The 27,402-nt window shown below is 34.6% G+C and overlaps 1 protein-coding gene across 2 annotated transcripts in view; it reads left to right on the top strand.

Annotated features, from left to right (window-relative positions):
* LOC136030159 (histone acetyltransferase KAT2B-like) overlaps positions 1–24,572 on the top strand; it is a 74,897-nt gene extending 50,325 nt beyond the window's left edge. For both annotated transcript variants that reach the window (XM_065708885.1, XM_065708886.1), the window contains 8 exons: positions 5,303–5,494; positions 7,894–8,155; positions 11,778–11,983; positions 15,092–15,312; positions 16,670–16,830; positions 18,108–18,294; positions 21,384–21,536; positions 23,813–24,572. In XM_065708885.1, coding sequence (XP_065564957.1) covers positions 5,303–5,494; positions 7,894–8,155; positions 11,778–11,983; positions 15,092–15,312; positions 16,670–16,830; positions 18,108–18,294; positions 21,384–21,536; positions 23,813–24,018 — 1,588 coding nt within the window. In that variant the 3' untranslated portion in view covers positions 24,019–24,572. The remainder of the gene's footprint in view (positions 1–5,302; positions 5,495–7,893; positions 8,156–11,777; positions 11,984–15,091; positions 15,313–16,669; positions 16,831–18,107; positions 18,295–21,383; positions 21,537–23,812) is intronic.
* Positions 24,573–27,402: the final 2,830 nt, after the last annotated feature.

Below are 27,402 nucleotides of genomic sequence, written 5' to 3'. Positions count from 1 at the left end.
CCTGATACCTCCTAAATTTGTATTAAGTCAAAGTCCACTAGCAGGAAACTTGTTAAAAATGTTTATTCTTCAACATTGCTGTTAAAAATAATCAAGGACAGGTTTTGCAAAAAAATCAAACAGATACAAGCATTAGAGATACTTTTCGTCAGAGAATTATATTTTATCCTAAGAAGCAATGAAGAAACTTTTTTGCAAGGTGAATGCTTTAATCCCACTGAAACTTTGAAGGGTTTCTAAGATTAAGAGAAACCAGTTAATAGTTATAAAACTTTGACAGCCTTCGGAATAATCTGATCTCTCCTGAATTGCATAATTCTACACTAAAAATTTTTAAAACCTTTGAAATTTATTGCTTAGAACAATTCCCAAACGACGGATTAACTGCTATTCTAATTAGCGTGTCATCTATTAATGCGTGGGACTCAGATTTCAATCCTAGGCAGTCAAATATTTCGTAAAGAAAAAAAATTGGAGGTCTTTTTTAAACTGTCCCAGTAGCATCTGCCGGAAATGACAAATTGAAAAATGGAGCGAATGTAGTACCTGTATAGGCTAAATATAGCGGGTCAAGAGATATGTATATATATATATATATATATATATATATATATATATATATATATATATATATATATATATATATATATATATATATATATATATATATATATATATATTCACAGGTGGGACACAGGGACACGACTACAATGGTGGGTAACTAATATGGCGCGTGACGACTTACGCGCACGGGGGGGCTTGGGGGGGGGGTTGCGAAGCGCCCCCACCAACTAGGTGTTGGGGTGGCGCGAAGCGCCATCCCAACAGCTAGTCTATTTTGTCACAATACAAATATAAAAAATGACGACTCAACAGCAACACTGCAAAACAGAAAAAAAATATTCTTCACTAAAATAACTATACAACTAACTATATTACACAAACTGTTTTTCATAGAACTTAGTTTCAACGAGAGCACTCTTAAATGGTTGCACCATTTGCGCAGAAGCTACGGTATCAGGTAAGCTATTTTAAAGTTTTGTTGCTTGGTTAATAAAACTACATCAACCTATTTTCTTGTGGAATCGCGGCTGACACGGTTTATACAAGTTTTGTCGAGTGGCTAAGTAATGACTACGCTTGAAGAAATCAGCCGAGTCGACATTAATAACATCCTTCATAATACAGAACATATTGATCAGGTCAACCGTTTCCCGTCGAAACTGCAGGGAGGGAAGTCCCGAACATTGCAGTCGGCGCTGATACGGTAAATGACTCAAATATGGAACAAAATTTGATGCCTGATGTTAAACTTTTCAATTTGCTGCGAGTCACGTTTTCATGTTTCCATGTCGGATACCATACAGAGGAACAATATTCTACCACCTATTGTCTTGTATAGTGTCATAAAAGTTTGAGGTTAAATTTCTTGAAACTTCTCTTAATTCGAAGCAGACTATAATTAGCATATCGTGAAATTATTGAGATATGCTTATGAAACTTCAACTGGTTATCAAAGTGAATACGTAAAACCCTTACCAAATTCGCAGATGAAACAGGTGTATCACCAAAAAAATATAACGATAAGTCAAGCTTTTCGAAAAGAAATGAAGTACGAAACATTTTTGATGGTTTACAAACATTGGGCTCGACTTACACTAATCATTTAGAGCATTCAGATCCCCTAGAAAAGGGGCAACGTCTACCGACAGGTGACACTTTTATACAGTTTTACATCGTCCGCAAACAGTTTGACAGTGGAGCGACGAATTACCTTAGGCTAATCATTGAGAAACAAACAAAATAACACTGGGTCCAAACAACTGCCTTGTGTCACACCGCTCAAAATCGGGCTCTCACTTGAAATTTTTTAACCACGCTAAAGTTCTACTGCCTAGCTCATGCTTTTCACATTTTTCAAACTACAAACTAACTGAAACTTTGTCAAACGCTTTACTGAAGTCAATGTACAAGCAATCAACCTTCAAACCGAAATCAGCCATATTTTGGAAATCTTTTGTAACTTCTAGCAACTGCGTATTACATCACCTGTTTTTTTTCTGAAACCATGTTGTGACGGATGCAATAATTTAATTTGCTCGAAGTAATCCTGTATCCGATATACAATAATCTTTTCAAGAACTCTCGAAAAATTGAGGTGTTGGAAATTGGACAACAATTTCCAAATTGGAATTTACATCATCCTTTATGGAGTGGCTTTACGACTGCTTTTTTCCATGCTAAGGGGTATTGACCATTCAATAGACAACGGTTAAACAAAAACGCAAGAGGTTCATCTAAACACGTGGCTGCCCTCCGAAGAAAAGCGTCAGAAATACCATCTATATTTGGAGCTTTATTAACGGAAAGGTCCTGGAGAATTCTTAAAACCTGCTCTCAAGAAATATTAGAGTCATCGAAGGGCACTTTATGTGCTAAAAAAATTTCGGTAAAATTAGCTGGACTGCACGCTTGAACGTCATTCGGATTTACAAAAACTGGTGAAAACACTTGATTAGACACATCAGCCTTTTTCTAATCATCGCTTATTAATTCACTAGTAGCTGGGCCATCAAAACTGTACGAATTGATCAAGGAATCAGCTTTGTTTCTATTGACACACTTCTAAAAATACCCTCGAATGTCAATAATGATTGACGATTCGACTGATTCCCGACTAACGCGTAGAGATCGAGTGGTGCGATTTCGAGCCCTTTTATACGCACACCACGAGTCTTCACTTTTTTTCCAACATATAACATCCCCATTGTTTATTTTTTATCACTAGTAGCATCAAGTACAAATTTTGGCAGTCGCCTTCTTTTTCTTGTACCTTCTTTTATAAAATAACGTAGAATGAACCTATCACATGCTTCTTTTATAACCTCCTGGATAAATTCAGAAGCAACTTCCATATTTGCATTACCAGACTAAAGCTCCTCAGCAATAGAAACAGAACAAATAAAGTCTTTAATTTCATCGTAACGACCCTTACAGTAATCGTGATAAAATTTAGAACCTGAGTTCACCCCTGCTCTTAAATTCATTGATAGGCACAACTACATGGTCGCTTTTACCTATAGGTGGCAGCATCTTTAGGTCTACTATGTCGTCTGGAGATTTCGTGATCAATAAGTCTAGTACATAGGGAGTCTTGTGGGATCAACAACATGCTGGTACAGAAAGCTATTCTGTAAGGTTTGCACAAGCTTAAACGTAAAACTCTGGTCCGTCCCTGACGTAGCTTGGGGTGACCAGTCGATATTGGGCGCATTGAAGTCACCAAGAACAAGAATTTTTAGGGAACAGAGGAAAGGTGCGACAGATAACTCAGCAGGCGGTTGTCATTTAACATACGAAATTAATTTCTAGATGGGCTTTGATATATTCCCGCAATCCTCACATTTTGGGATGCCCTGGCAACTTAACTTTCACACTTATTACGTAAAACGTAAATTGTATGTTTTAATTCTGACGACAACGAAACATAATTACAGACTCTTCTTTTCGAATGCTTGTTGTGCTCGATATTATAATTACTCACTTGACAGAAATCTGCTTCGGGGTCGAGGTAATACTTTGGAAGCACCTCAGGCACGATAATTATATCAGGTTTTTGTAAATTTATCAAAGAATACAATTCATCAAGTTTGTTTGAAAGTACATCGGCATTCGTATATAACACGGAAAGATTATTCTTGCATTTTATGCTTGAAGGGGGTCGCTTGTCCCTGATTTCCTGGGAGGTACCTAAAAGTGTCAACAGGAACTAGCTCAGGGCCAAATCTTCCATGTCTGATTTTTGAGCCAACCTCTCCAGGACTAACTTTCGCATTCTGTTCTTCTTTCAGTATGTCATATTTTTTTTCTGCGATTTCAATTTTTGAACGGTCGTGCACAATTCTAAGCTGAGGAAATCTTGCCTTTGTTGCAGGGAGATTTGTGGTGAAAAACAGACAAGCCATGTCTTTCTAAATAATTGTCCTAAATATAAGTTTCACAGGCCTGCATTTTCCCGCTTGATGTTTACCTAAACGGACTGTTAAACTACACTTCGACATGCAACCTTCGAGAAAATCCTCATTCATCTGCATCAAGTCAGATTCGTTTTCCGGCAAACAAAAAGCAGTAAGATTTTTCTGTGTTGTAACCAGATCCAACAGAAATTCACCATAATTCGGGAGCAATCCACCCTGGTTCCCTGAACCATCAGCTCCGTCACAATTTTTTCAGAGAACTCCTTTTCATGGCACCAAATTTTGTTTCTAGAACGTATGCAGTATGTTCCCGAACCTCCGACATACAACATTTTGCTTTAGGTTCTTCCATTTGCTTGATTTTTGCACGTATTAAGCTAAGCAGCTCATTAAACTTCTCCTACTGAATTCTGAACGAACCCTGTATTTCAGACTTGATTATGTTCTTCATTTCAGAAGTGGTAAGCCCTTGACTTTGAATACTTTTTGTTTGCATGGGGTTTGTCAAAATCGCAGTTTGGTGCCAGAAAGTGGCAGAAAACGCCACTTTTCCGCGGCACTATGTTTTTGGTCAATTTAAAAGGGCTTGAGAACTTAAAATCTGTTTGAGGGAGCCCTTTCCCGTTCTTCTAGGACGATCGGATCCATACTATCATTGTCATCATACCTGTAAGTAATACCAGGAAATTACTTGGGGTCATTTCCTCATTTTTTTAAAATCGTGCAAATTTTCTCAGGCTCTCAACGTTTGACTTATAACTTGAAATCTAATGAACTTTATTTATTCGGAATGAGCATTAAAAGGCCAAATGTTTTGATGTATTAATTTTTATCAAAATTCATTTTTTAGAGTTTTGGCTACTATTGGGCTTAGTCAGTCTTAATCACTTTCGTACTTCGTTACTACGAATTGTTTGATTCATTCCTTATGTGCTACATGTATTTTGGAATATAGATAGAATATCCCAGAATTCTTTATTCTCTTTATTTAAAATTCTTAAAATTTAAAATGCTATTTAATTGTCTTAATTTTCCTTTGGCTGCTGAATTTACATATGGAGAGAATTTTTCATGAGGAAATTATTAGGGTAGGAATTTTTCTAGACCCCAGGTTTCAGGGACACATATTTCAAAGCTAACTATTATTTACCTTCAAAAATAGCATGTTAAAGGCAAATATAAATGTAATGCCAAACGTATCAAACGAATAAAAGGGAATGTAATGCTTTTGCCGGAGCCACTCATGCTATTTTAGATTTTCCGATTCCTACGTATTATCTGTAAACTTCATCCTATTTTAAGGTGGTTTTATTTGTGTTTTTCAGGTGGCTCTGCTTCTGTTCCGTACCTAGCTACTGTGATTCTCTCCAACGTCATGATGTTGCCAATACATTTGGCAAAAATTTCCTGAGAGCCATTTATCCTTCGGTTGCCAAACTGATTTATACTATGATCGAAGCCGAAAAAGCAAAAGGCCCTGAAGAAAGGAAAGCTTCATTTATTGCAATGTTTCCTAAGTGAGTCTCTTATTCGTTTCACTTTCTTGTAAAAAAGCTTTCGCTTTTTTGGGGGACTATAGTTTTAACATATAAAGCTTAATTTATAGCACGCGTATCGAAAAGGAAAGAAAATAGACGATTTTGCTTAAAATGAAGCACAAAATATAACACTTCTTTTTCTTGTTTTTTATACCACATCTAGCTCCTTGTTTCATTTGAAGATAATACAAGTGGATGAAGTCTCGTATTTATTTTAATATAGCACTTAGATTAACCTGCGCATGGTGTGCTGATTTTGACTTTGTGTCTTTCTTCGAATGTTGTTTTCACTGCTTTCTGAGTTGGAGAAAAAACCTACTTTCACCTTAGTAAAAGATTCATACAAAAGAAAATCCGCTGAATGTTTCCAATTGAATTCCGTGTTCCTTTTCACTTTTTCTTGAATAAAGCTTCTACATTTGCGGAACATGTTTTGGTCTTTAAGGCTCATTTTCTAGTCCTGATCATTCTTACGATAATGTCCAGCTAGTATAAGGTGGCACTGGTCACCCTTCGCAAAAATTGGAAAAAGGGGCCCCTGTGCTAAGACAAAATGTGTAACTTTGATTAATTTTATGTTTGCATACTTATTATAACAATTTAATTCTGAGAACAGATAAAATACTCTAAAAAGAACTCTAAAAAATAATTTTTGTAAATTTTTTACTTCTTATGAAGATGGTCTTAATCTTAATCCTTGGAAATAGGACGACATAAACTAACTATGGGGTTCAAACTAAATGCTTACAATCCGACTTTAAGGATCACCTTTTTTCTCCCCATCAAGAAAATATGGCAGTTAAATTTTATTATAAACTGGCTTTAAAAAGAACTGCTCTTTACCAATAAAAGTTGTCACGGTTTCTCTGTACGGTATTTTGTTCGTTATTGAAACTATTGATTTATTTCTTGACTTTTGCCATATATTTTATTGTGCTGATATTGAAATTATACTTGCTACTTTGAATTTTTGTTGTTTCTGATTTTGAGCCCATTACAGTTCTGTCATGGTAATATGGACTTACTCGTGGTAGCTCAAAGCTACTATTTTAGATGAATATATCTAAGTACAAGGAAATTACTACTCTATCTCTGACGCCATAAAATTTTATATGTTTTTTTTATGATACTGGACCTAGGCATTCTCCAGGGTTCTTGGTATCTTTTATTTATTTTTATGTTTATTTCGCTGGACGCGTCAATGGGTGGTGCTGTTGACCGGACAATTGACGGGGGAATATGTTTAATTACACTTGTTTGAATTGCATGTAGTGAAGTATGGATGTTGTATATTTAAAGAATTTTTTTTCCATCCCGTGCATTACGAATTTGTCTTCTCAGTCGGGCTCTGGATATTTTGTAACTTATTTTATTATTAAAATGAACCTGAATGGTGGGGATCCTGCTATGAAACAATTCAGATGTAAGACAGCTGTTCCGTAGATACACGGAAGAATATAATTTTGTTTTTTATATAACAGTGTTATTAAATGGAAGTTTATTTGGCTTGGTATCAAATTATAATAAGATCATTTGGGATGAAATATTCCTCATCTTCTCTTCAAATTTATTTTGGTTTTCTGGGTTATACTTAATATAGTAGAGGAAGGATTTATTTTAACTGCATTTATTAAAATTTAGAACCGGAAAAAAAATTTGATTGTCAAAATTTTGTTGTTTCCATCATCATTCTTTCGCTAACCTACTGCTAATGACGACCATTCTAGTTTAATCATGGTTATAGCAATATTTGTAACCTAGTAAACGACGAACCACGGCCCATAGTAACCAAAAAATAAAAATGCGTTTTTAAAAATGCTGGCGAGTGAGAAAAATAGCCATTTCTAGCTGATTCGGGAATGGTAGCTATTATCTAAACTGGTCTTAGTAGTTAAATGTTAAGTCGAAGACACATTTATAAGAATTTTGAAAATCGGCCTTAAATCTTTCATAAATGGTTTCAGATCGAAAAAAAGTACACCATTGGAATCACCATGGATGAAAACCCTGTACATGAAACTTGAATCCACTGGCTTGAATTACGAGGAAAATAGCTTCCTTGTGCATGGTTAGCACTGACCCTCTTTTTTTTTCTTACCCACTGCTAGCAGGGTACTGGAACATCATAGAGAGCTGTTTAAGTGCTCATTTTAAAGGAATCTTGGCTAAAGCTCCATGTCTTATATTCCGTTTCAAAAATACTTCTTTCCTTATCTTTATAATAGAAATATGTAAGTTTCCGAGAATATCAAATTTGACTAGTCTTTTCTTTATGGCACTGAAGATTCAACCAAAGGCTTGTTTTGTCTGTTTTAAGGTTTTCACAATATGTTTTTAATATTTTTTCACGTGATGATGTTTTGCAATTTTATTTATAGCTTTCTCTCTGACCTTGAAACAGAGTTGGGAGATCCTGATTCTCCTATCTGGGATGAAGACTACAAACCTGGAAGCCCTCAGCAATCGAACCCAGTTCCAGCACCTGTTGAACGAAAAGCATTAGTTAAGCGTGAAAGATCTGAAGATGCACCTATGAATCCAGAGCCTAAGAAAATGAAATTGGCAGATGATCTAAGTGAAGAAACAGTGTCTAATCTTATTGAAGTAGTTTCAGATCAGAAGAAAATGCTTGGACCTGAGGTATTCACTTACTGACACGTTATTTAAATAAGCTAAAAGTCCATCGAAAATATTCCTTCATAGTTAAGGGTGCTTTGTACGAAATATCGTAAATAAAGAAAAAAAAATACTTGCTTACAGAACAAATCTGCCAATTCCTTCTGCCGCAATGCCCCCCACGATGTCATTTACGCTATACTGAAATGGTCTTTATTGCGATCTATGCGTTCTTATGTGTCATAACATCAAAAAAAAGGAACACCTTAGTAATCTTAATCAAACAGTTCCAGGTAGCGAACTGTAAGTAAGGAGCGACCCGGCTCAATAAAATTATTGATTAATTTAATGCCATTAGATATATCAAAAGAATCGGCTTATTATACTGATTTCAAATATATAAGTTTCATTACCCATTAAAGGCTACGAGCCTGAGAAAATTTACCTGATTTTCAAAAAAAGGGAGAAACAACCCCTAAAAATCATATAATCTTATTGAAACTCACACCATCAGATTCAGTGTATCAAAGAACCCAACTGTACATGTTTCAAGCTTCTATCTGGAAAAATGTGGAATTTTGTATTTTTTGACAGAAGAAAGATCACGGATGCTCATTCTAACGGAAATTAAAAGTTCTGGTGCCTTTTTTAAGTGATACAAAAAATGGAGGGCAAGTAGGCCCCCTCCCACGCACTTTTTCCCAAAATCATCCGATCAAAATTTTTGAGATAGCTATTTTGTTGAGCATAGTTGAAAGGCCCAATAAGTGTATCTTTAGAGATAAAATGACCCCCCACAGCCCCTGGGGAAGGGTCTTGAAGTTATTAAATTTGCCCATTGTTTACGTATAGTATTTGTTATTACGAAGTATGCGTACATTTTTGGATGGGAAGGATGAATTTTCTGCTGGGAGGGATTTTGCACGGGGAGAATTTCCCATGGAGAGGGGAGTTTCCAGGGGTGAACTTTTCATGGGAAATGTTAAACTGGGGGAATCTACCAGAATTCCTGTACGAAGTTTCTTTGTATGTCTTGCTTTCTCTTTACCGACTCAATTTTACGCGTGGAGATGTTAAGGTCAATTGCTTTAGGTAAATTTTTACCAGGATTGCATTGTTCAGATGATATTTCCGTGGGGAGGGGGATTTTTTCGTGGAAGTCGAGCCTGATTTCCTGGCGTTATTTAAAAAACGATCAGAAATTTATATAAAAAAACAAGTTTTTCAACTGAAAGCAAGGAGTAACATTAAAACTTAAAACGATCAGGAATTATTACGCATATGAGGGGGGGGGTCGCCCCCTTTTCAACACCTCGCTCTTTAAACTAAATTTTAAATTTGATCCCAATTCTTTAAAAACGGCTCCTGAAACACAAGGGTTGTTTAATTAGAACAACAAGTAACTTTTTTAAAAGTGTCAAAAACTTATGCGTGAAGATCAATTTGTTGAGGAGGGGGCAACACCCCTCATATACCTAACCATTTCTGTTCGTTTTATGTTTTAATATTGCTCCTTGCCTTCAGTTGAAAAAAAACTTCTTTTTTTTTTTAATCCCCTTAAGAATCCAGATCTTGGCTTGCTATTTGTATGCTTGACAAAATTATGTAGGATTATAATAATAGTCGTACTTTTGATGGATGGGTACCAAGAATGTTATTCAAAGAAACGGATTGAAAATCTGCATAACTGTGAAAATCCGAGTGTGGACAAATATTAATCGACCATTCCCCTCAGCATGTCTTAAAATTTTGAACTTGATTCGCTTGGTCTAGCTCAACATTCCCCAGCAAGACGCCCTGAAAATTCCAACGCAGTACCCATAGCTTTTCCTGGGATATTGCACAGATGCCTTTTCGATTATCTGGGTACACATAGTCTCTTACGATTTAGTTTTACGTTCCCCTTGACTTTCCCTGAAACTCTCAACTTAATATCCTACCCTGTTCCTGAGATATTCCATCTTTGCTATTTTGACAACCTGGATACACTTACATTCTTTTGATTTAGTTCAATAGTAGTGGAAATAGTACTAGTTGCAGTAGCAACAACAGTAGTAGCAGTAGCAGCCGTAGTCACAAGTAGTCACAGTTGGGGCTGCAAGTATTCACTGTCGTAAGCAGTCATAGTCGCAGCCACGGGTATGGCAGTCGCGAGTAGTCCCAATAGCAGTACTAATAGTAGTAGTAGTCCTGAAGGTTTCGACTTAGTACCCTCAGGTGTTAGTAAGGTATTAATAATATGCCTTTTTGACAACCTGCATTCACGTAATATATATGATTTAGACTACATCCTCCCAATATTCCTTGAATTTTTCACCTTAATACCCTTGGACATCCCAGCGAAATTGCATATGCGCCCTTTTGACAACCAGGATGCATATAATTTCTTTTGATTTAGTGCAACATCCTGAGATATCGCCTATATGCGCTTTTGACAACCTTGATTGTGTATTATGTCTTTTTATATTCAGCTCAATATGTACAATAACATGTCCTGAAAGTTCCAACGTAATGTCCTTAGGCTCTCTGGAAAATTGCACAGACACTCTTTTGAAAATTTTGATATACATATTGCCTTTTGGTTTAGATTTACATTCCCCTCTACTTTCCCCGTAAGTTTCAACTTAATATCGTATTCTGTTTCTGAGATATTGCATCTATACCATTTTGCCGACCTGATTGCTGTTCAACTCTTTTGATTTATTTGAATATTAGTAGAGTAGCCTTAAAAGTTCCAATTTAATATCCACACTGCTCCTGAAATATTGCTGATTCAGCCTTTTGACAGCCTACATGCACGTAGTGTGTTTTGATCTGTTCAACATCCTCCTTGACATTCCGTGAACATTTGGTCTTAATATCCTTAGCCTTTTTGGAGATCCAGGAACAAACATGGCCCCTTCCCGAATAACAAATATAAAATCTTCTATGCTAATGGGCATTTTGCATGAATTATAGCCCTACTGCCAAGGGCTGTGGGGGGGGGGGTCTTGTTATCCGTGGAGGCGTAGTTATTTGACCTTTTAAATATTTTGAACAAAATGATAGTGTTAAAGTTTTGATCTAATGTCTCTGGGGGAAGGGCAGCTAAAAATGATGGGGGAGGGGGCTGTTTGAGAATACTGACAGTTAGTTTACTTTTCCTCTAAAGAAGGGGATCAGACATTTTCAGTTCTAGATTTTTAAAGCAACCTTTAAGCCAGGGATGACTCAAGATCCAATAACATCAGTCTTTTTAATTTTTATAAGCCAAAGACTTCAATAAAAAAATAGCTAGCGCCAGGATCTTGGAACTCCTGGCATCAAAATATATGCAACATCAAAGATGCTGCATATTTTCTGTGATTTCGGACATTTCAAATATTTTTTAGAGATATCCTCGTAGACCATAGGGGGACTGTTAAGAAAAAAAACTTGGTCTTTAGGAGATTCAGTACCCCCTTCGGGGCGAACGTGCTGGGACACGCCCAAATTTTCAAGTTGCAAAAAAAAAAATCATGTATGGATTCAATGGGGAAAATAAAATTATCTTTGTCCTTAAGGTTATTTCCAAAAAAAATTCCTGTCAAAAACTATAACTACTGAAAACTAACCATAATTCTAATGTGTGGTTTTTGTTTTATATTGCCATAGGTATTTTTTTCAGTCGGTATTTCCTGATAATGCACCAAGAGATCAAGCAGCCAAGGAAGAAGAGTGCCTTGGCATCATATCATTTCATGTAATTGGTAATTCTTTGACGCAAAAGGTTTCAAAGCAGACAATGCTTTGGCTAATTGGCGTTCAAAATGTGTTTTCTTTGCAGTTGCCAAAAATGCCAAAGGAATATATCACAAGACTTGTTTTTGATCCGTAAGTTTGAATTTATCTTTATTTTAATTTGTTACTTGCTTTGAGGTTATATTATTACTGTAAGGATTGGTCTTACAGTATTGAAGTTACGAAAGGATTCGGAATGTTTGATGATATTGAAATCTCGAAATTACTAAAATGATTTTATTTTCTACGAGGATTGTTGCCATGGCGCGATAATATGTTTTCACATATAGATGTGAATTCGAGTGTTATTCAAACCTGCAACAAGAAGAAATAAAATTATATGAAACGACTAGAGATTACTATGAATGAATAAATAAAACCTAAAATGAGCAATCTTCTTATAATATCATTTGCCCTTTATAGAGAACTATTCGTATTTTTAACAGTGTGTTTTTTATTTGTTATATCATCAACAACAAATACAACAACATCGAAATCAGAAGGCTAATCTAGGTTTATAAATCTACCAGAAACATCTACCAGAAACAAGAATGACCTGAACCCTATAAAAGGCTAGAGTGTTGCTTGCGATTTACTAAAATTGGTATCTTTTTTCGACTATTTAGTTTTTATTTGTCAACATCAGCAACAACAAGAAAAAATAAAGGTTACAGAATGAAAAAAAAATAGTTCGTTAGGATAATTATATTTGTTTCTTGAAGTTTACTTTCAATATTGTAAAGGAAATTTTTCTTGGTCGAACCTTCCTTTTGATTCTACTTGACTGAAACTTGTAAGAAATTGATTCCTAAATAAGACTTCAAGGATAAACGTTGATAATTTCTGGAGTATTCTGTTTAGTTTATTGAGGTAATGTCTGCATTAACGAATTAATGAATGATCCAACATTTGATTGTATTATGTATAGAAGGAAGATAGTATTATGAAATGTTACGGCATACCAGACTAATAAAACTAGATTGATTATTTTAAATATTGTGTACTTTATATATGAAAAAAGGATCCCTTTGATTTTTAATAAATTTTTACATCTGTTAGTGACAAGACTGTTGGAAATTTATTTTATTTTCATCAAAGTGCAAAAGGGGCTCCTGTCTTAAGAGGGTGCAAGACCCGGCTATAATAATTCTTTTTTTTTTAGATTTCTATTATTCAGTTGGATGAACAAACAAAAGCTCATAATAGGGATATGTTCTTTTTTCCTTATTTTGATTATCTCTTTATTAAGTTACGTTCATTTGTTCATAGCAATTTCTGTTCATTTTAAGTTTGACTTATCATATGACTTTATCATATGGCTTTATTTTTGCTCTTTTTAAGTTTCAACATTTTTTTTGCAAAAAAAAAAAAAATCTTAGATAACGTTTGTTAAATTAGTTTCTGTCCGTTTTCGAATTGACACAGTTTTATTGTAGGTTATTTGTAAGAACATTTATTTGTCTTTTTACTTAACTTTTTTTTGCTTAAGAATTAAAATTTTGGATAGTAATTAACATTTTGGACGGATTTTGAACACTCAGTCATAACGTCAAAGCTGTAGTTTTGTGGAATCTATTGTTTTATTCTATTTTATTTTAATATTTGGTATGGATGGGGAGGGGAATTTCAATCGTACAGTTTGAAAATGTACATAGATTTTGTTTTTCCATAAGGCGGAAGCCTCCCCGAAACAAAGTTTTTTTTTTTCTTGGCCCATTTGCAGGCCACCCTAATTCTCTCTTTCTCCCAATGAAAAATGTGGCTTCTTTAGACTAAGGAACGATCCCTGACAGTTTAAATCTAATCTGATAGCCAAGATCAGACATGCCTGCCTTTTCTGCTATAGAACCTATGTAGAAACGGTGGCCAATTTCCTTAGTTTAGGAGGCCTGTTTATCTTACCGTACTTTTTGATTACTCTGCGAAAAACTAAAGAAATTTTGATCAGCAATGGGGGGTTATGAGGACTCATGAGGGCAAAAAAGTGCATGAGAGGGAGGCTGGTTGCCCTCCAATCACTTTTGATCCTTAATAAGGCTGTTAGACTTTCCAGTTACTAATCGAATGAACCCCTTATCATGTTTCTATGACAACCCCTGCGATACGAAGTAACCCAGAAGAAAAATGATACAGGGGAGGCCCTTTCCTCTTAGCTAACTCAATGCTAGCTCATTTAGTCTGATATTGGCTAAAGTAATATAAGCTTATATTTCGGCCTCATTGCTCAAACCTCATTTTTGCGGTAAAATAATTTGCGTCACTGCGTATTGGTCAGCCCTTTTTTGGCAGGTCAAATTTTTGTTTTTAATATTCACGGGGAGGTTGTCTAATGTCTATAAAGCCTGTTTTTTCAGCCAAAATCTTCTAGTTTTACGACTCCGTAGATATTTGTATCCCTGTATGTTATATTTTTCGCCAGCCTCCATCCAATCAACTGAAGCCAACGGGGTATTGCCTGGACAAGTCTTTCGATCTTAATAGCTCTATTTGATGCCTTTGAATATTCTCTTCCACCATGAAACAGCATATCGCTGTAATTGCGAGTTGTTATGTACATTTTTTTATGTTTTTAAAATTAGTTGGCCTTTTTTTTTAATATCGTTTTAGCACTCTTTTGATAGATCTGAAAAATAAACAGCAGTAAACGGTACTTTTCTATGGCGTGGTCCCATTTATTGCTTTAATAGCGCAATTGATTTTTTTTTACAATTATTCAATCAAATGAGCTCTTTCTTCCCTTCTGTGACCACCTGCTTAGTACAGTGACTCCTTTAGTAGAAATCTAAGTATGAATGCATAATAGGAAAAAATCTGAAGTTTTGGTTTTTTGGAAAGGGGTGTTTAAATGTTCAACACTTACGTGAGTCATGCAATGTATTCTCTGGTATCATTTTATTGTAACTTGATAACTTCTTGGTAGTAATTCCTTTAATCACATCCAATTGGCTTTCTGGTCCAAATTGCTTTGTAGACAGCTCCAATCTAGATTTTGGTACCATATTAGCATACTCGGGGAAAGTAAAATCTTTTTGACTTTTTGTCAAGTTCTCAATTTTCTTCCTTTTTATGAACAGGGAGAAGAGGGCTAATCTTCCGATCTTGTGCGAATTCCTATAATGCCCCCTTGGTATGAATAGTTTATCTGATATTAGGGCTTTGCAAATAAAGAATAACTAGTAAATTTTTCCATGTTGCATTTAGAAAGCATCGAACTTTGTGCCTAGTGAAAGATGGTCGACCAATTGGTGGTATTTGTTTCCGAATGTTTCCACTTCAAGGTTTTACAGAGATCGTGTTTTGTGCTGTTACGTCTAGTGAACAGGTGAAAGGCTATGGAACACACTTGATGAACCATTTGAAAGACTATCATGTCAAACACGGCATGCTTCATTTCCTCACTTATGCTGATGAGTTTGCAATCGGTATGTGTTTTCTTAGTTTAATGGTTATCACCCATATGCTCTGCATTTTTTTTCTCTAAAGTACTTTCTTTTTTCAAGTACATTTTTCTTTCTTAAGTACAAAAGCAGAATGCTGAAGGGTATTCAGTTTAACACCTGAATTTAATAAGGTTCCAGTATGGGCTTAATAAAATGTTTAGTAACTTTACATTCTTATTCTTAGTCACTCAATTGATTGTTTTCTTTATTGGATATTTAAAAATTGAGTGTAACGCTTTTCTTTTTTTCTTTTTTTTTTATCTTACAAGTCTGTGCCAAGGCCCTGGGTCCTAAGCTGTTCGACAGAGCTTAGATATTTTACAGACTACACACAGGAGGGAAAGGGGAGTAAGTGGTCTCCGAAGATTTGTCCGGGACCCCCTTCAAAACATAAAAAAATGTCGACTCGGTGCACTGATATTGATGGCTTTAAACCTGCTATGAATCTAATTTTTTAATTTTGTGCTAAATCTCTTCAAGGGACTTGGTTTGATAGCCATTATAAATCTCCAATTAAAAATGTCTCAATTTTTAAATTGCGAGAATACTTCTAAAATTACCGTTAAATTTTCAAAGTGAATTAGTAAGATGATGAAATTTAGGCCAGAAAAGCCAGAAAAATATCTCCTTCTCCCAACCGTTGCAGACCTTTGTATTTTTCTATCCTTTTGCCTTATTTAAACTGAATTCTTACAATTTGATTCTGTTCCTATTTTTTCGTTTTTTATGTTTTAATTTACTTCCTATTTACTCGAGTATTGCAATTTGTTCAAACGCAAATTTATAATGTGGTAATCACAAATTAGTGTTTCCTTTTCTAAGAATAATTGTAGGCTATTCAAATCACCGAAAAGATTATATCTCCGTATATAAATTTATTATATACTAATAAATTTATTAAAACTAATAAATGAAGGACAGGATTTCCCATTCTAGTCATAACAAATATATTGCTTTGTAAATGCTGGGCTGCTAACTGCTTGGGTAGAATGTTTAAATGATTAATCGGGCTAGTGATTTATTTATATTAGAGCCTCATTTTGAACTATTCAAGTGTTTTTTGTTGTTGTTTTTTTTTTTAAATTACAACCTCAAAAATATCCAAATCATTTATTTTATGGTAAATTTGTATAACCTGTAACTATTAACATTTTTTTTTACCAGTGATGTTTCAATTGCTGCGTTCAGTAATCTGAACCTACTTTTTGAAATAGGCTATTGTTTCTGCTTGATCACCAAGGAAATTTTTTTGTTTTGTCTTTTTACTATCTGAACCACTAACCTTGTCTCTTATTATATTTTTAGACTGGCGATTTTATCTCTTTTTTCTTATTTTTAGGATATTTCAAAAAGCAAGGGTTTAGTATGGAGGTTCATTTGCCTAAAACCGTGTATGGTGGCTACATCAAAGAATATGAAGGTGCTACATTAATGGGATGTCAGCTGAATGCAAAAATATGTTATACAGAATTTGCTAATGTTGTCCGACTTCAAAAAGAGGTAAACTTTTTTTTTCTTTTTTTTTTACTTTCAAATAAATCTCGGGGTATCGAAGCCAATATGTTCGGCTAGTTAAGGTCAACAGCTTTTTTATTTTATTTTTTGCCGAGTCATTTTTACAGCGATATCTCTTTTGTGGTTGCTGGGAATACTGGTAATATGATTCAGGAAAAAAAAAAACAAAGAGGTAAAAGAAACGGAACGATGTTAAAGTATATGGTATCATTTTCAGTTACCTTTCTTAAGGTTTGACTTCAAATTGTTTATTTTATATGAAAAGAACAGTTTAAGAAAAAATCAGTTCGTTTTACTGTACGCAAACTGATCAGGGGACAGGTTCTTGGGTTGGGCTCAGGAATTCAAAGATATGAAGTTTTAATGCCAAAATCTCTCAAACCCAATTTGAAACCAAACCAATTGCTTCTTTAAGTCTTCCTTAACAGAAGAAGTTTTTACAACAGGAATGATTTTCTCACTCCATGTGTGACCTTTGCACCATCATTGGGGAATCTGATTGTCCTGTGTCCAGACATGAAAAAGGGCCATTGAGATTCGGATCTTTTAACATACAATTGGTTTTTTATTTTCCACGCAGCTTAGGGCTGTTTCCAGTTATCCAGGGATAAGAAAAATGTAATACCAAGTCGCAATTCATTTGATAGTTTTGGTGTCTTTGAAGTGAATCTTGTTCAGTTTATGATTGGATTGTGTCAAAATATCTAGCTCGCAAATGTCAGAATTTACAAAGAATATAATCTATTTGGGAGCATTATACCAGAAGAACAGAATTAACCATTCCCAATAAAATATAATTTACCATAACCATATTATAATTATAGGGTTCCGAACATTGATGGGTAGCTATATACTGTGTGCATTGAAGCGCTTCCAGAAGTGGCTAAATTTAGTTCGTTCTTTCTGGAGCTGTTGCATGTGGTACAGAGTAAACCTATGGGAGTTTCCTAAATAGATATTCTACCCTTTCCTGTCAGATCCTCTGATAAATCATATACAATTAATTTTCTGGTTGACATTTGGCAAATATTTTTGTATTAGCTGGTTTTTCAGTTGACTTAAATTTCCGTAGTTTGGAGCTAATATATATTGTTACCGGAGGGGATAAATTATCCACCCCTAACTGAGAAGAAAATCTCTATCTGACTGTTCTTACGAGGTATTTTTTTTTCACGACACTTGACTATGGCACTACAGTTTGGTCAGTTTTCGTTTTCCCTTTTGTTTGTGTTTTTGTATATACAAACTTATGTGCATTTTAGATAGTCAAGCGTTTGATTGATCAAAAGCAAGAAGAAATGTGCAGAGTATATCCAGGTTTGACGTGTTTTAAGGATGGAGTTAGACAGATACCGATTGAGGCAATACCTGGCCTCCGAGAAACAGGATGGAAACCAGCAGATGTCATTTCAATCGCACCAAATGGAATACCAAGAACTGCCCTTTCTGGTATTTCTTATACTTTTTTTCTGCTTTTTTGTTCTGCCACCCAAACCTGGGGTGATGTTAACCATATCCCTTTAAACTCGTGTTATTCTAAAGCGAAAGCCTGTGGAGCCTCCCATTTTGGTTGCCAAGAGTTATAGTTGAAACCAAAGTATTAGACTCAATCGGAGTAAAATAAAAATGTAGCAGCAATTCTGGTTGACCAAATTTGCTCAATATCTAAGAAGCTGCTTATGACACTGCTCACTGCTTTAGAATAGCATAACTTAAATGAATTCTGTCTCCATCGGGTTAGTATTTACAAAAATAATATTTTCAAAGAGATAAAGAAATACGTCAAAGTGTGTTGCTATTCCTTCATAAACTGATCCGTCAGACCGATCAAAAAGCTTTTGATTCTCCTTTAATTATCATATATTATGTCATTTTTCAGTAGTTGATTTGTACAGATCTAGAGATTTTATTAGAGATCTGAAATTAGCCTATCCTGTTGCAGAAATAAAAATTTAGAGAAGCAGTGAAGAAAACCTTGGTTTTGCTTTCATATGTTGTTTTTAGTTTTGAGGAGGACCAAACTTTCCGCTGTTAAGGTTTGTGCTCCCTACCCAAGTTTTTTTTCTACGCAAGTTTATCAGCCCATATAAAGTCTTCATGTTGCAACATAAGAAAACAGTTCTGATATCAGTCGATAGCAGAGATTTAGCTTCATCCATCTACTGAATAACATTTTTGAAATTTGCTTTAGAATTTTTTATTTTAGAAAGAAAATGTGTTGAAAAAGTTCTTCACAAATAATGAAGTTTTTGACAATCCTATACCTGTAGTTTACGCAGAAAGGATGAAATAATTGTTGTGTCGGATTCATCAGTTTAGATTTATCAATTCACTGGGACTGATTATTTATATTGCTTCGGTCTTATCGCTTCGGTCGGTATAATTAGAGAATACTTAATTTTTCTCAAAAGAGGAAATAGTTTACTGCTAGATGTCTGAAGCTTCACCAAATCTTCTCCAAACAAATTTCAGGCGAAGAAAGCTTCTGTTGTGGCTGCAAGATCAGTGGTATAGATGTTAAAATAGGTCGTATGTAAGTAAGCAAAAGAGGGTTTCTTGTAATATACAAATTTGTCGTATTTTCATTCAATCTTGGTTATTCAATTTGTTTTGTCTTGTCTATAAAGCCTATACAGCCGTTTTGTTATTTTTAGAGCTGTTTTGTTTGAAGTTGATTACATGTCTGTAAGCTTATATGATTTATTTATATGTTGTTTTTTTGTTTATTTATATTTATTTACATACTTTTATTTTGAATCTACGCTAAGTATTGAAAATGTAGTCTAGAAACTGTTTATGATGAAATCTACTGTATAGTCATTCTTATAGGTTTTATATACAATTTCAGGTAAATTTTTCGGAAAGTTGCTTAAATAGCTAGCTACCATTTGTTTTTCTATTTTAACGTTCTTTCGCAATACAATAATCTCTATCTATGCAATTGAACCTAATATCCCAATACGGCCCTAGCCTAAAAATTATTCAGTTGAGCACTAGCAAAACTTTAACGAAAAGACTGAGGGAAGGATTAAAAGGGTGACAGCTCCTTCTTCAATAGAATACTTTGTTATATGTGTCTTATGTTATTGGTGATAAATGTATAAGGTTAATTGATGAGTCAAATTCTTGTCAACGTTCAACATACCCTATAGTTTGTAAGTAAAGAAAAATTGAATTTTGTTAGTTTGTCTCAATATTTTACGGCTTATAAAATGGATCAGGGGTAAATATTTAGGAAAATCTTGGGAGCCAGGTGAAAGACGCAAAAATCAATTATATAATTCTTCTACGTCGCTTTTTAACATACGGTTGTCACGTTATTGTGTATTTCGATCAAATAATACAATGTAAAGAAATAAGTAAATTTCACAACTCCCTTTTTGTCAAGATTAAAAGCGAAAACATTTGTTAAGTACTGAATTTATGGTAGGTTTTATTGCAAAAGCTTGTGTTTGAATTTCAGATAATCAAAGGGAACAACCAAGAAAACACTCGAAAACGTTGTCAAATTGAAATGATAACTTTACCGCTGGATTGCCGAGGTCATTTGTACTAAACCAAATTATTTGAGGTCCCTACCTCAAATTCCTCTTTTTCTAAACTGTTATTTTTTAATTTTTTTTAATCTCTTTGTGGGAATAAGCTTTCGAAATTTGTAACGCCTCTAAGCAACCATAATACACTAGCTTATTGGACGGAAAAGAAAATTTAAACCGAACGATATTAGTTGTATTATAATCTGCCTTTAAAAGAAATATTTCTAGTTTCTAGCTAAAGCTCTAGAAAAAGTCGAACTCCCTGAACCTCCTAGTTCCTTATTTCTTTTTTCCAAACTTGCTTCCAAACGTTTACTATGCCTTCGATACTAACCATAAGATCCAACTGAAAGAAGTCACAGTCTACTAGGCTTTGGAATCTGGGAGCTGTTAAATTTCACTACTATCGCATCCGGGCGTCTAGCCAATGGAACAATACAACTTTAAAAAAAAAGATGGACTGGAACGCAACCTAGTCAAAATCGTTCGTTCAGCACATGTGGGTAGATACAAGTTAAATAAATTATTTCCAATTAGACCAATTTGATGCACATGTTATGTAAGGCCCAATCTGTTTTGCGTCCCACGTTTTCACTTATATTCATAGATTATTGAGAAAAAATGTACTTTTAGACTATCTTGAAAACGAGTTTTTTTTACAATTTTCATATTTATTATTTGAATTTAAGTTCTGCATCTCCCCCACCCCCATCGAGCAAATATCTGTGTCTATGCCTTCTGCAGCTATTGCAAAAGTCATAAAAAGGTCCTAATAATAATCGTTTATCTTGAATAGTTGCAGATTTCTAAATAGCAGTTGGTTGGGTTTTCTATAAGCAAAGGTGTCTGAGGAACTTCTTCTAGACTTGAATTTATAGAAAGCAATTGAGTTTGGATTTGTATCAAGTACTATTCTTACTGATAACTCATCGGAAGTGGTCACAAATGCCAACGAAAACGACTCCCTGACCACTAAGTTGTAACCTCAAATTCTATTTGCAGGTGCAGAAGAACCACTAGATATTGATCAGCTTCAACAAGCAATTCGTAACGTATTAAGCCAAGTCAAAAACCATGCATCAGCGTGGCCATTTCTCAAACCAGTTGACAAGAATGCTGTGCCAGACTACTATGACCACATAAAATTTCCCATGGGTAAGGCACAACTAGACTAATTCTTCTATGCTACCTAAGTCAGGCAAGAAAATCACATTATTACTTTTAGCCTCTCAGGATTATTTAATCAAGTCTCTTCGAAAGGCTCAGTCTAAGAAATTTTCCAGGGCACTGTTATAAGATATGAAAGTACCTGAAGTACCAAAAAGGTACTTGTTTTCACCTGAGAAATATTCATACTTTATAGTTTTTAAATCCGTTACGTATGGTCTGATATTTTTTTTTCTGGGTTTTTTTGCTTATATTTACTTATTTAGGATGCGTCTATAGACAAATATATAGCCATAATGATGGTAGTTTTTACGGATAACTTACTAAACTTAGCTTTTCCTTATGTTGAAAAGCTGAATTTCTCAGTATACGATGTGTACACGCAGCTACCACCTTCTTCACCTTCTGAGAATCTTTGATTAGGTTTGGGTATATTGGTTTGTTTGGTCTGGAAAGCCTCCTCCCTTCTCTCCTCCAAATATCTCCCTTTTACTTCTCCCAATTCCAAACTCAGTTTGTACCGTCATTTTCAACTAGTCCCTGAAAGTTGTTTATTCAAATTTTTTTTATAGGGTTTGTTTCTCCTTTTTTTGTAAAGAATTTTTTGGGCGTTTTTAAGCTATTCTCCTATAGACCAAGTGCTACCACCGAAGTTGATTTTTAGTGTTGGGGCAAATATGCTTGTAATTTTCCCGTAATTTTGTGAACTACTCCTTGGAATACATTTTTTAGTTTTTTAAACGACATAAAAAATAGGTAAAAATGAAAGAAAAGATTATCGTATGCCTAACTGGACTCTTGTCTCGAAACGTTTTTGGCTAAAGATTGGAGCCAAGTCAGCTCTTGTTCACATTTGAGATTCGATACTTGACTGGAACTAGTTACAGCCAACCATCCAGCTCTAGAACTTAGAGTCAAGGTAGATTGTCTTCATCAACTGTGTTTAACAGCGGCGCTCACATATATGTCAAGCTAAACCCCTTTGCCTAGGCAATTAGCTGGCTAGACATCAATCTCTAAGAATGGAAATATAGCTCATTAATTTCTGGCTTTAATAAATTGTTTGCTTTTGAAGTTTTGTCTTCCCTCCGTGTGACAAAATTCTTAAAAGTCAACATTTGTTCCTAGACCCCCTTCTACTGAACCAGACTTACTGTAATCTCCCCCCCCCCTCATGCGAAATGAGGCTAAAAAATTCCTATCTGCTGAAAATAAATTTCTACACTAGTTCCTTTTTTACATACTAGTTAATTTATAAATTTGCCAAGTGACTATCTAAAAACTTTAAAATATAATTTTGGAGTTTACTATAAGTTAAATGCACACGAAGGCTCAGCCCATCCCCCCTCCTAATATTTTTCCATATTACCTTAGGATAAATGAAAGATTGTAGCCAAATTATGCTCTGTTTTTCTTGGTTTTGAACTCGAATGAAAAAAAAAAAGCCTGATTTTCCTCCCTCTTAGGGACCCTACTACCTTTGGTAGGGGGATATTAACTGCACTTTTAGAAGCAGATGCGAGTTTCTACGATTTCTCCATGTTTTTCTTATTTTGGGAAAAGAAGTGTTTGTTCCAAGAAGGAAAAAATAAAACATTAATAAAGTGTTTCATATACCTTGCAAAAACCCGTTGATCTTTATAATAATAAAAAAAAATAACACTAGCAGTTTGATACCAAGTTTTGAATCTAAATCAATCTTAAAAACTATATTAAAGACTAAAGAACTAAAAAAGCGAAAGAGAGATTAAGAAGGAATATACCTCACATATACACATCGTTTGAAAAAATATCGATAAATTTATTCAAAGTAATTCTTAGTTTAGAATATGTTGATGGCTATCCGAGTTTCTCAGCTGCCAAACTGACTAATTCTATAAAATAAATATTGGAGAAAATTGAAAAGAGTACATACAGCGTTGACTGTGTCTGTAAAGTACCGATTTTGTGACGAATTACTATTTTTTCGCGAATATGTTTTAAGTACATTGTGTTTTTTTGTCAAATTGAATTCTAAATGAAAATATTCGCATATTAAATTGCTAATTTTTTTTCATCATTCCGGGATATTAATTTTTATTTTGGAGGAATTTAAGGGATGAATTTATATAATCAATTGTTAACCAATTCTTTAAAACTGAGATCTATAGAAACTTAAAATGCAGCTATTGGACTGGACTTCCGAATGGAGAATATGCTTTCTTGTTTATTGTACTTTTTTCTTTTAATTAACTTTTCATGATTTAATTTCGGTATAATTTCAGATTTGAAAACCGTTGGTGAACGATTGAAAGCCCGATATTATGTTCATAGAAAACTATTCACATGTGACATGACGAGAATATTTGCCAATTGTAGACATTATAATGATGCTGAAACTGAGTATTACAAGTGCGCCAACATTATTGAAAAATTTTACTTGAAATGTTTAAAAGAAAATGGCCTTGGGGATGTCGTAAAACAGTCTTGAATGCTTTTATTTATTGTATAGTTTTGGGAAATTTTTTATTGTATTTCGCGTTTGTCTGAGATGTATCTTTAGATAACTAGGAATAACCTTAATTCGTCAAATCACACTCAGGAAATTAAATACGTCGTCTTTCAGCGTCGGGGATGAATTGAGTTTTTCCGAAAATGTCTCATTTTTGGCGAAAGAAATAAAACTTCTTTTGAGGGATGGGGGAGGATTTTGTCTAACAAATCCTTATCCCTTGGGGATGGTAAGCAAATCTCAAGTATGGTAAGCAAATCAAAACAATGGTAAGTTTTTAACCAAGAGTTAAATGGGAATTTTTGTCACATAAATCTAGACTTTTCTTTCAAAGTGCGAATAAGTATATTTTTAGGTGATGTGTAGGCATATTGTTTATTAATTTGTAAATGGAATCCTAATTCAGGTAAAATTAATCCGAAGGATCGGAGAAAATCTTTTTCTTAGTTCTCTTTTGATAAACGTTTTTCACCTGTGTTCTAATTATTTTTATATTTATTATAAATAAAGTAAAATATATAGTTCCTTTTCAATTTGTTCTAATATGCTTTAGAGAATAGTAACCAAGTTTGAATGAAGATTCCCAAAAATAGAACCCATTAAGAAGTTCAGAGGATTTTGTTTTGGTTGCACACCTCGCGGTGGCAGTCCTTATCATGGGTGCCGTATGTGCTGCTAATTCTTTGTCCAGTCTAGGATATTATGCATCTGCTTGCTTGAAATAAATGAGCCTTTGCTTGAAATAAACAACAATTAGCATTTAAGGAATAACCTCCTGGGGTAGATCGTTTCAGATGGGTGACAATGATAGATAGATAGATAAGTATATTTCAAACGCCTATGGGCAATATACACACAAAAATATAAATAAATAACAAACAAGCAAGGAAATTAAACAACAGTACAAATTACAAGCACGCACAGTAACAGAATACAACACGAAAATACCTGATCTAACAACAAAATAAATTAATCATATAGACTTTTTCTTCTTACTAAGGAGTTATCTAAATACACTCCCACTCGAAATATTGTGGTTGGGTTACTGTTTTGCAGAATACCAGTAAGCATCAAATTAATCCCATGTAAATATTTTCGGAGAAAATGATCCAAGTTTCCATCCTCATCTTTACAAAGGGGACAAACATTCCGCCTATCAGGACCAACTACCTTTTTTTTTTTGTCGAACATTTTTTGCCTGTTCTGGATTGGAAGACAATTCGCCCTAAGCTGGGTCCAACGACGTAGAATCATAGCCGGTAAATTAAATTTAAAATAAACTTCCTCTCCAAAGCTAGGTTTTATCTGATAATAATGCTGTAAAGCTGTAGAATCTAAAATCAGCCCTTACCAATGCAGAATTTCCTGACTCTAACATAAAATGTAACATAAATGTACCCACTATTCCATAAGTAAGGCATTCCTACTTTTTCCAGTAATGATTTAATTTGGGATGACCACGAGGTTTTTAAACCACTTTTCAACACCTAATAATATGCCGCTCTTAATAGTCTATCTTCATTACTCTTCATTAACTTCAACAAGAATCTAAGCATTAAAATAGACCTAAGTATCTTTAAAGAAGCAAATTTCAAGAATTGCCAGTTTCACCTTTCAATGCCAATATCACCTTTCAGAATCTGAATGAGCTGTCTGATGTAGACCAAACACTTTTATAATACTGGAGCTGAAGGGACTCCAGTTGCTGCACTGTTTCTTCACCCTATATCTCTGCTCCACATTCTATCACGGGTGACATTTTTGTATTAAAAGTTCTTTTATGCATTTTTAGGTTTTTAATCTCCATTATCGTCTGGTATTTAAAAATTGCTGACATGGCCACTCTACCTCTGTTAATTATTTCATCAACATAACTCTTTAGGCTTCCATTTTCCGATAATATTCTTTTACTTATAATTAGTTCCTTATTATTAAATTTAAATAATAACTTTTCTCCGCCACATACACTCCTTTTTTTTAAATTACAACTTAGCTCTTTTCAATATCCAGCCTTAATTTTTGTATCTTCAAATATTCTTCTTTGAGATTCAAAAGTGTCTGTAGATCTTGCGGTTTATTAGCCACCAAAGCATTATCATCTGCAAATAATAAAAGCGATAGTTTTTTAGTCCCTAGGCTAACTTTTGGAGCCCATCTATTCTCTAGGAAGTTAACAACATCATTTATAAAAAATATTGAACAACTTACGAGAAAGGGTGCTGCCCAGTTATAATCCCAGCTTAATATCAATACGCTTTGAAAACTTGTTACCAATTTGTACGATTCCACACACGCAAATGTATATACTCACTATCAAACTAACAAATAAATGGGGAAGGTCAATTCTTAGCATGGCATCTTTCAATAACTCTCTGTCGACGCTGTCGAAAGTTTTATGGAGGCCCAGAAATCCCACATAAAGACAAGTTTTTCCCTTTCCATATTTATCTATTAATGCCTTTAAAATAAACAAACTATCTGTCGTCCGATACCCTGTCCTGAAACCTCCTTGTTCCTCATGTATTATACTATTTTCGTTTAACCAATTGGAAAGATTGGTTTCTAATATTTTCTCCAATACCTCACTTAAAGCAGGGAAGCGCTATTAAACGATAATTCTCATGAGCCATCGGGTTTCCTCTCTTAAAAAGTGGTATAAACAATGATGTCCTCCAAACGCTTGGCCAAAGCGTTAAGCCTTTCACATCCCTAAACGCATTTTTACTGAACCTTTCAACAATGCTAAAAAAAATTGATGTCTCAAAACTTTGTTTTGATGTTTGTTGTGTAAAATGATGGGCACGGGAGAGGTTGATCTCAAATCGCTTTGACTTGTAATGGCATTACAAGTTCCAATTTAAAATTAAATTGGGCCCATTTAAAATTAATGCAACCATCCATTCCAGAAAAACCTTATATGCCCCCAGGGTATAACTTAAATTCCTTACCTCAGGGCTCGGGGGGGGGGGGGTTGTATCAACCCTGGAGGCAATGTTATATGTTCTTTGGACTATTTTAAACAAGGTTGCCATTGCGCAATTTCAATCAGATTCGTTTGGTGAAAAAGGGGTAGTTGGGGGGGATTGTTTACCTCCATCACTTTTGACTCTTAAAAGCGAACTAGAAATTCCAATTTCAATCAAATGAGCCACCTTTAAAGTTTATACAACCATTCTTTCCATAAGAACCATGAATGCCCAAGGGGCACAACTTAAAACCCTTGCCCTCAGGCTCTAGTGTTTTGTATCATCCCCAAAAGTCTTGTTATATGATCTTTTGACTATTAGGAATAAAAGTACTGTCTCAAAATTTCTATTGGATGCATCTCGGGAAAACATTACGTGTGTATGTGTCTGTATGGGG

Source organism: Artemia franciscana, chromosome 8, assembly GCF_032884065.1.
Source record: "Artemia franciscana chromosome 8, ASM3288406v1, whole genome shotgun sequence".
Taxonomy (NCBI): Eukaryota; Metazoa; Arthropoda; class Branchiopoda; order Anostraca; family Artemiidae; genus Artemia; species Artemia franciscana.
The sequence above is the reverse complement of the archived record's forward strand: the minus strand, read 5'-3'. Positions and strand labels throughout refer to the sequence as shown.